The following is a 10,566-nucleotide window of genomic DNA, read 5'->3' on the forward strand; positions in this document are numbered from 1 at the left end:
TGAAAGGAAAATTGAGATGGACACTAGAGTAGGCTGTTCGGCCACATTGAGAGTTGACGTAAAGTCAACGCCAGCTTCTCTTCCCGAACAGCCAATATAGGTGTGTGGTGTCGGCTGCCAGTTATCTGGCTAAGAATAACGCTACGGATTGCCTGTCCTAGTGGTAGAAGTCCTCCATACAGGTGACCCCTAATTCTTCAACCGTCTAAGACGAATTAAGTACTGTCCATTTAATTCCACCAGTTAATCTGGTGGAATTAACTGGTGGAATTAAATGGACAGTACTTAATTCGTCTTAGACGGTTGAATACATTCCACTAAAAGAGCTATATATATTCCCCTAATTCTTGTTGTGATGCGGCTTTATGCTTACCATGCCTACGAATGAATGGCTAAGGAAGTCTAAAAAGAACCTAACCGCTAATGGAGCCTGTGAAGCACCAGGGCACCTTTCACAGTATTGAGCCCTTACTGCGCTAACCGGAGCTATGGCGTAGTTGACTTTTTGCTTCTCCGAAATAATCGGCTACTCTTATTCAATCTCAAATTGAGGTTAAATAAGGGTGGGATTATGATCATGTTTTTATTTGAGTAATTCTCGCTGAAACCGGGCCACTATTTGCAAATAATGTTCGTTAGTCAGATGGTTCTTCAAAAAATAATTTGGTAAATCGTACATAACTTTTGATAGAAAAAACATACACCTGAGATTTTCGGACACAATGCACAATACAAGCTAAACTTTCCATCGATTCCATCGAAATTGAGGATACACTCTTCCTCTTTCTAACGATATGCTGATCTCTATGATCGGTTGAGGAATGTTGGAGTTATAGCAGTTTTGGTGAGTCAAGAATTGACAAAAATCGAGGGATCCATTAAAATGATTTCGTGTATAATCAACGATGGGTTCATCTTTCTGAAAAATTTAACTCGGATCCTTAATATACTCGCCGAAAACTTTCGAAAGAATATATATTTAGGCATTTTTAAGAACCTCGTGCAAATAGTGGCCCGGTTTCAGCGAGAATTACTCATTTAGTTTTTCAACAAATTGTCACCTATATGACTTCGCTTTATGCGTTATACACATTGTAGTCTGTGGTTCGTCTTTGACTTTCTCGATAAGATACCGATTTGGTTTCATCGTTGCTGTTCATATTAATCCTGAAGCTGTGGAGTGCATTATCTTAATTCGCAATGGCTTCAGTTAAGATAGCTCAAATCAATCTTCAGCATAAAAAAACAGCAACGATTAATCTTTGTAGACTTATGCAGAATGGCAAATCCCTAGTGGCTTTGGTGCAGGAACCTTTTTTAAGCAAGGGTAGCTTCTACCTAGGTAACCTAGTGAATCCGGTTTTTGCTGCTTTCAGTAAAGAACTGGCAAACTTTCGATCAATGTCGCGTGCATGTGTGCTTGTTAACAACGCTATCGTTGCTACACTTATCTCTTAACTAACAACCAGAGATGTATGTGCTGTCACAATTGATGCAACTGGCGAAACCCCCGTCAGGAAATACGTTCTATTGTTCGGCTTACATATTTACCACATGATGAACCATCCCCTACGGATGCTTTCAAAAGAGTTGTCATATATTGCACTTCAAAAGGCCTTCCGCTAATTGTCGGCAGTGATGCTAATGCTCATCACATCACCTGGTGAATCTGTGTCAAAAGGTCGAAGGTCAAAAGGTCGAAGGTCAAAAGGTCAAAGGTCAAAAGGTCGAAGGACAAAAGGTCGAAAGGATAAAAAGACAAGGAATGAGTAGTGAAAAGTGAGACGTAGGAAAGAGTAATAAGCATAGGTGAATGAGAAGTGAAAAATGAGAAATGAGAAGTGAGAAGTGAGTAGTGAGAAGTGAAAAGTAAAAAAAAAAAAAATGAGAAGTAGAAAGTAAGAAGTGAGAAATGTGATAAAATGAGAGATAAAAATGAGAAGTGAAAAAGTAGAAAGAAGGAGGGATGAAAAATATACGATAAGAAAGAAAAAAGAAGAATGAAGAAGAACAGAAGATGAAAAATGAACAAAAAAGAAATAAAAAAGGAAGATGGAAGAAGGAAAAAAAGAAGGACGAAGGAAGAAAAAAGAAGGAGAGAAGACACAAGGATGCAAAAACAAGCTTGAATCACGAATTGTACCAGGTGTATAAAGAGCAGGATATTATCAAGCTTATTCAACACGACAGACTACGGTGGGCTGGTTACGTTGTTCATATGCCGGAAGAACGTCAAGCGAAGATAATATTTAGTAGAGAACCCGGAAGAGGCCGCAGGCTTCGTGGAAGGCCGCGTACACGATGGCTTTTTGCAGTTGAAGAGGACCTGAGGGCGCTCAATGTTCAGGGCGACTGGAAGCGATTGGCCCAGAATCGAATTCAGTGGAGAAGGATACTCCATTCGGCGTAGGTTCATCGAAGAGCTGTGACCCATCAAGTATCAAGTAAGCAAAAAAAAAAGAAAGAAGCAAGTAACAGGGAATGGAAAAATAGAAAAGAAATAAGGAACAAAGAAGAAAGAAATAAGTAAGAAAGAATGAAGAAAAAAGGAAAAAAAAAGAAAGGAAGAAGGAAGAAAGAAGGAAGAAAAGAAGAAGGAAGAAATAAGGAATAAAGAAGGATGAAAGAAGAAAAAAGGAAGAGAGAAGCAAAAAAGAATGAATGAATGAAAAAGGGAAAAAGAAGGAAGAAATAAAAAAACAAGCAGAAAGAAAGAAAACAAGAAGGAAGAAAGAAAGAAGAGAGAAAGAATGAAGAAAGAGAAGAAAGAAAGAAGGAAGAAAAGAGAAAAAATAAGGAAAAAAGAAGAAAGAAGGAAAAACGGAGGAAGAAAGAATGAAGAAAGACGGAAGAAAGAAATAAGTAAGAAAGAAGGTAGAAAGAAAAAAGAAACAATAAGAAAAAAGGCAAAAGAAAGGAAGAAGAAAAAAAGAAGGAAGAAAGAAGATAGAAGTTAGAAGGAAAGTAGAAGAAGGAAACACAAGTAAACAAAAAAAGAAGGTAGCCAGAAGAAGCAAGTGACAGGGAAGGACGAAAGACAGATGGGGAAATAAAAAACAAAGAAGGGAGAAATAAGGAAGCAGAAAGGAAGAAAGATGGAAGAAAGAAGAAAAAAAGAAGGAAAAAAGAAGGAAGAAAGAAGGAAAAAAGGAGGGAGAAAGAAGAAAGAAAAAAGGAAGAAAAAAGGAAGAAAGTATGGAAAAAAGAATGAAGGAAGAAGAAAGAAGGAATAGAGACAGAAGAAAGAAAGGAAGCAGAAAGAGTGAAAAAAGAAAGAAGGAAGAAAAACTGTTCCCTGAAAAACTGGAAAAAGAAAGAAAGAAGGAAGGAAGAAGGAAGAAAGAGAGAAGAAAGAAGATAGAAAGGAGGAAAAAAAGAGAAAAAAGAAAGAAAGAAGGAAAAAAGGAGAAAGACAGAAAAAAGAAGAAAGAAATAAGAAAGAGGAAGGTGGAAAGAAACTAAAAAAAGAAAAAGGGAGAAAAAATGAAAAAAAAGTAGAAAGAAAGAAGTTAGAAATAAGGAAGATGAAATATGGAAGGAAGAAAGAAGTAAGAAAGGAGAAAGAAGAATTGAAAGAAAGAAGCATATGAAGTAAGATGGAAGAAGGAAGAAGGAAAAAGAAACAAGAAAGAAAATAGAGGGTAAAAGGAAGACAAAATAATAAAGAAGGAAGAAAACAAAGGGTCTTTCTTCATTTCGACCTTTTGTCCTTCGACCTTTTGACGCAGTTTTTTTGTTTCGACCTTTTGTCCCTTCGACCTTTTGACCCTTCGACCTTTTGTCCTTAGACCTTTTGTCCTTCGACCTTTTGAGCTTCGACCTTTTGTCCTACAACCAAAAAATCAACATTTTTGAAAAAATATTTTTTTAAAACATAATTTTTGAACTACTAGACCTATTATCAATGTTCATGGAATCACCTGTAGTTATTGGAGACCGTCTTTTAGAAACTGCAAAAATGGAATTGTTCTGCGAATCAACTTTAATTTAATGGTTTCGTTTTTCGCCACAAAAGTAGCGCTCTTATGCATTTATTTCATGTACCTTATATACCTTGAAAATCGGTCCATCAGTGGTTAAAATGTCAAAATAATTTTTAATACTTTTTCACACAAGTTGATATAAATATTATAGATAAAGAACGATTCTTTGTGGGTTTTGTGGCCGTGCGGTTAGCGACGTCAATCGTCTAGACGCATGTGATATGGAGCGTGGGTTCGATTCCCACCGGTAAGAAGGGAATTATTCGTGATCGAAAAATTCTTCACCGGTCCACTGAGTATTATGTGTCCGTTGTCTAGGTGTTCAGTCTATACGACCTCTGGTCGAAGACTGTGCTTCTGTCTTTTATTCTACTGAATATTGCGAAAATCCTAAAGATAGTATAAGTGTTCACATGAAATTCCTTATTTTTCGTACAAAACTAATATTATCATCAAACAAAAGTGGACAAAGATGGACAAATGAAATATCATGGATTCGATGGGCCTGAATGTTTTGCTAATATTTGCTACTAGCTGCAGTAGAATGCTCAGAAAAATATCACTCTTTCATGAAAAAACGCTTACAATATGCTTGAAAATGAAACTATCAACCATCTTGAGTAACCAAAAGATGCGCTTTCCAAAGACCGTGAAGCGATGTTTAGACAGTTTTTGAAAATATTTTGAATTGGTGAAAGTGGAAGCTAAAACTATTTTTATCGGGACCACCCTATCTAATTTTAAGTGATGGACTTTGTACCCACTTAAAAATCACTATAATAAAGAATAAAAAAAACTATCTAAATTTAGTAATTTTGTCATAAAACATTACCTATATGAGATAAAATAAATAAAATAAATGCAAAAATGCCTAGAATTAAATTCTCTATAACTTTGTAGAATAATATGATCTCCTAACTCAAAAGGTTAAAAAAATAGATTTACAAAAAAAAATCACAAAAGGGCCATCCTAATGACAACTAACACCAAAAATAGATCTTTTCTTGTAGATCATTTCTTCTAAGGACGTCAAAACTCTAGCACTGATAGTTTTCGAGTTATCGATTTATGTCGTGAAATTTGACGAATCCGACCATTGTGCATTACCGAGCGCAAAATACTGGGTAGCTATTTTTTGGCACCTATTCTGAGCAAACATGTTACATTCAAATGGGAATTCTGTCGTATCATTCCATATTGAAAAGTGGCTGGATCGGACTATGGACTCAGAAGTTATGGCAAAAATACTATTTTTCCATAATACAACAGAAAGTCACCGATACCGCTAGGTGCATTAATCAGTATTTTCCACTGCGAACGCTGCGAACAAAATAAAACATAAGTATGTTGCAAATTTTATTTTTTTTCTGGTGATTCGATGTAAGCAAAGAAAAGAATCTGGAGGAATCAGACCTAGGTACTACCTAGGTTATAAGGAACTATCAGGCTATCAATGAATTTCTCATGTGCAACTTCATGTCAAGTATCTTCGATCTGGTCTGTGGAAATAGACTAAATAGACTATTTTCAAAGATTGTTGCATTTTCTATCCGTGTTTCTTGAACCATTAAACTAAACATGGGAAACTGTGTTGGAAGAATCATATTCAAATCTCAATCATCGAGGCCCAATACGCAAGATAACCAACTTGAGTTTTTCGGATTGAAAATAATTTCGCAAAAGGAGTCAAAGCTTAACCGAGGCGTATTTTATGTTTATGTTTGAAAAATTCTCCACTACTTTAGAACACTGGGTACTGTGTAAATGTCTTTCCGTTGTCTTATGCTAGATGTTAAGTATTAAGTCTGTGCAACTTAAGGTCGAAGACGTCGATCATGTCTTTTATGTGGATTTATTATCCATTGTTTAAGCGATGATAGATAGATCAATTCATTTCACAAAGTAGTACACGTAAAAATCTAGCAATGATGAAAATCTCGTTGCCAATAATGAATGATTCTTTAGGCTATATAAATCGCCTAATATAAATCTTGCACGAGATTTGAGAATTTGAGTTTTTTTTTTAATTGGAGGAACTGTCTTAGAAATCAATAATCGTTTCTTTCATTTTGAATAGAATTAATGGACTTTCAAATGCTTCTTTAATGTAAGTTGAATACAGTTTAGGATCGAAATAAGTGTTCAAATAAGTTTGGAACGTGCATGTTTCCCATTATTAAGTGTTCTATCCTATCATACTCACTGTTTCCAACGAAGTTTTTTTATTTCGAATCTAAAACGCCTCACTATTCTTCCAATTCATTACACACATTACCTCCTATGGACGGCGTGGCAATTATTTGATAGCGAAAGTATTTTGGACCATTAGCTTTACATAGAATTTCTAACGAACAAAATTTTGGACGAAAATATCGATGATAAGTTAACCTTCCGTAAGTTTTTTTTATATAATTTTGCAAGCATGATCCAAAACATCTCCAATGCTCTAATAATTTATTTCGTTGGTTTTAGAGATTTTCATAAAACATATATTCTGTTGCTCAATGATTAGGTATATCGTCGCACAACACAAAAGTCAAACCGAACAATATTCAAGCACTATAATCCAAACTTAGATATCTTTTGAACACAACTGCCCTACGTATATGCACAGATTAAATGACCAACCGCATCGCAATAATTACCGCGAAAAACTGATTAGGTTTTCGTTTTCCAGATTCACCGGGAGCGACAACCGACCTGTTGCAGCTCGAACCCTCGATGTGTTTCAGGCCCACTTTCGAACACAATAGTGTAGCACCGTACCATTGAACCAGTGTGAAGTCAACTGTCAGCTCGAGAGCAATGCAGCCACAGTCCCCAAAACAGCGCGCACTCCAATTCGGTTCCGGTCTAGCAGGAACAGAACAAAACTACTTCCACCTCTCCGGTCGCAATCGTTTGTCATCACACATGGCTATATGGCTAATAATGTATTTAGGTGGGTACGATAATGTATACCGTTCTCGACAAATATGTCTTTAATTTGAATGCCATTTGATTGAAACGATCCCAGCTACCAATAGCTCGGATCGAGCCAGCTGGCGAGCCGCAGTACAACGATTCAAACTGCTAAAAATCTGAAATACCTAGTTCAGGCACATAAAATCACTGGACTGAGGTGGCTCTTGAAGCGGTATGGTGCACACTTCGATGAAAGTGTATCGAACAGTACGTGGAGAGCACATCACTTAACCTACAGTATGGTTCCGTACGTCGACCGAGAATCTTCAGAATTTTATTCATTTTTAACGTTTACTCACCAATAAATAGTGATAGGCATATACACAAGTACACCTTAGTTCTGTTCTGGTGACTCGTATTTGCATCGTTGCTGAATAAATGAATGAATGGAAATAAGACCACCATCACCACCCTCACTGTGCCCTCCCGTATTCCCGTATTCTGATCAGAAGTGATGCACATTTGGATTTGACGCGAACCGAGCGCGTGTTACGCCTTTAATTGCATCCAACCGTGACGCCCCTGTCGCGCAGTTCATGTTTATTTGGCAGCTAGTTTAGTAGTCTCGCGGTCCGACAGCAGCAATTTGATGTAATTCGCTATCAGCTGCAGCTTGGTCTGTGTCTGTCTATCTAGATGTTTGCTTGCTCATTCATTAGCGGTTAAACGATTGACAATCTAATGAAGAATGGAGAATTAGTTCTGCCTTAGTTGCTCATGAGGTGCATACATTGGATGGCACATGTTTACCACTGTTGATTTGAGTTTAATCTTTCTTTAGATGTAAAATTCATTATCAGCACTAATAAAGACAAAAGGAAAAGCCAATTACCTTTCTTCTGCTGAGGCTTCACGCTACTTCATTGTTAGCAGTGATAATTACCTACATTATTGATGCTAGATTCGTTATTTGATACTAAAAAATAATTGGAGATCATCGACTTTTTTTTACGTTTGAAACAAAGTAGTAGAACATGGAAGTCTTAACTTTGTAATCGTGAAAAATGACTTTTTGCAATTTTTGAAGCTATTTTCGGCATGTTTCCAGAATTTCTACTACAGCGCATGTAGTTCTGAATATCTGGTTAATATTCACTCATAGTATAGAACACAGCGGTGCATTCGAGACTGTATATGACAGTTCGGGTACTTTCAACTAGACAAGTAGTAGTAGTTCCGTTTCAAATTTACGGCTACATGTTAATGCAGGAGCAGTCATGCTGTTATCATCTAATCAGATTCCAATTTCAAAGAATTCTAGTTATGAAAGATGTCATTCCATTTGATTTCGTTGAAAGCTACTTTGTGCTAACGTCACCATTGTTGGACGTAAAATACTGAATATTTTGTAGATATTGTTACGCATCAACGTAGGGGTAAACAAACATTTATGCAATTTCCAATGGTATCCAGACAACAAGGTACAATGTTTTAATTACTCCACAGAGGCACATGTTGTCGAGCAGAAATAAAAAAAAGCCTTCCATCCCAGCATTCTCATCCACTATGCACTTTCTACACAGGTAAGCAAGCTTGGAACATCACAGAGCTGAAAATATCGCAATGACCCCTCGCCAAGTGGCGGTCCCAGTTGTTCATGTTCATTGACCTCGTTCGGGGTTTCCTGAACCGCGAAATGGCTTTGAAGTGCCGTACATAGATTATGTCGCACGCCCTCTGAGTCGTGTTCTGCAGCTGATATTTGCGGGGCAGCTAAATGAACAAACAATGAAGAAAACAAATTATGCGATGAATTGCATCGAATGTTTCAAAACTTTTTGCGAGAAATATGCTTGATTAATTGATTTTCGCCATATATGTTCTTGATGCAGTAAGTGTAAAGTATGCAAAAGTATGCAAAATATCACACGATAGAACCGCATGGAAAGCGTAAAACACTGGCACTGGTATAGTAACATGAAATAGAAAATACCATCGGGTGGGTCAATGGGTCTTTGAAGTAAAAAATTCTGAACAATCTGAAGTCGGATAACAAAATCTGTCAAATCAAACCATACTTCGGAGCAGGATTATTTTTAACCACAGAAAATAACTCAAAATAATCAAAATTGACGAATACTACAGATGCGCTCTGCCGGACTTTTGAGTATTATCAGTTTCATGGTGTTATTATTGGTCTTCATTCTCTACCAGTGATCTGACAATTGCTTTCTCTACTACTTGCTAGGTGGAAAAAACTTTCAAAATGAGTGAAATGTTTGATAATGCGGTAGAAGCAATGGAAAAGCAGTGTGCATGATGATGATGGCTGTGGGGCAGAGTCTTCGCTACGTTCGAATTTTCGATTTTCCCCCGGAAATTCCTGAAGACGATTTGTTATTATTGGGCAACAAATACGAAAAGGGTAAACGCATTTTTCGTGAGAGGTTTCTTGCAAACCTAGAATTGGATGATATTTTCACTGGCGTTAGAGGCGTGTATATGGAGGTGGATGAGACAATCCCGCCATCGATCGAATAATCGGAATGTAAAAGTGTTTTTTGACGGCTTAAAAGGCACAATTTTCCTATGTCAAGCTACCGGTTATCGTGAAAGTTCTCGTCCGACCAGAAAAAAAGAGAAACGTTTGCGAATGAAACCATGATTGTGGATACGTCGGAAAAATCAGTACAAGCTGGAGAAATGGATCTGGTGGAAAATTATATTGTGGAACTAGGAGAAGGAATTATCGGAGATCATACTGATGAACAGGAGGCGCAAATGCAGCAGACATTCAAGGATTCGGAGAAGCAAGGGATCGAGATTGATGATGATTTCATCTACGGATTCCATATATGCTCGAAAGTGATGAATGAAGCTAGAGGCAAGCCAGCAGTATCAGGCCCAATTTGCTTCAACAGGATCTAGCGCACATGTTTCTCGGCAAACAAGCTCTCGTCTGAACAATAAATGACATTTTTGTAACTATAGCATTCGGCCCCGTAAGGTTTTACGAAAACATCTGAGCCTCAATAAACAAACCAATTACAAAAAACCCAGATTAATCCACCTAGCGGTGATGGCGCCTTTCTCGCGTAAAGAGGTAATAAATGTAGCCTTTACGCTTACACCTCGATGATGTACAAGAAAGGCAAAACAGTTACACCGTCTAATGTTATGATAGAAAATTTACACTAGTAGACGACAGATGGCGCTACCAAAAGTTTCTCGAATTTCCTATGTTCGAATTTTGACTTTCGGACAATTTAGTACTATATACATAGTACTATGAAACTGAACGAAGAGCATACTTACGCCTAAATGCGTGCAACACGAGCATCTTTATAGTACGATGAAACTCTTAATGGGAAGCCACGGATAAAATATTCATAGATGCAAGGCATTTTTCATAACACATTATTGTTCTATGTGACTATGTCTCATCACTATTTTAATATTATCTATTTTTTGCAATTTGCAATTATTATGAAATTCAATAGTGATCAACAGCGTTTTAGTCTCTGTCGGATGCAACTTGTTGCAATAAAATCGATTAAGAGTTTCTATGTGAAAATTTGGCTAATGTTTTTTATGGCATTTTGTGCACACACACACGCACACACATACACACACACACACACGCACACACGGACAGACAGACATTTGTTCAGCTCATCGA

The 10,566-nt window shown here is 37.1% G+C and overlaps 1 protein-coding gene across 1 annotated transcript in view; it reads right to left on the minus strand.

Moving 5' to 3' along the window:
- LOC134206834 (uncharacterized) overlaps positions 1 to 7,312 on the minus strand; it is a 215,730-nt gene extending 208,418 nt beyond the window's left edge. Inside the window, exons 1-2 of the mRNA XM_062682565.1 lie at positions 7,247 to 7,312; positions 6,629 to 6,856 (exon numbers count right to left, since the gene is read on the minus strand). Coding sequence (XP_062538549.1) covers positions 6,629 to 6,856; positions 7,247 to 7,312 — 294 coding nt within the window. The remainder of the gene's footprint in view (positions 1 to 6,628; positions 6,857 to 7,246) is intronic.
- Positions 7,313 to 10,566: the final 3,254 nt, after the last annotated feature.

This window comes from Armigeres subalbatus, chromosome 1 (assembly GCF_024139115.2).
Source record: "Armigeres subalbatus isolate Guangzhou_Male chromosome 1, GZ_Asu_2, whole genome shotgun sequence".
Classification (NCBI taxonomy): domain Eukaryota; kingdom Metazoa; phylum Arthropoda; class Insecta; order Diptera; family Culicidae; genus Armigeres; species Armigeres subalbatus.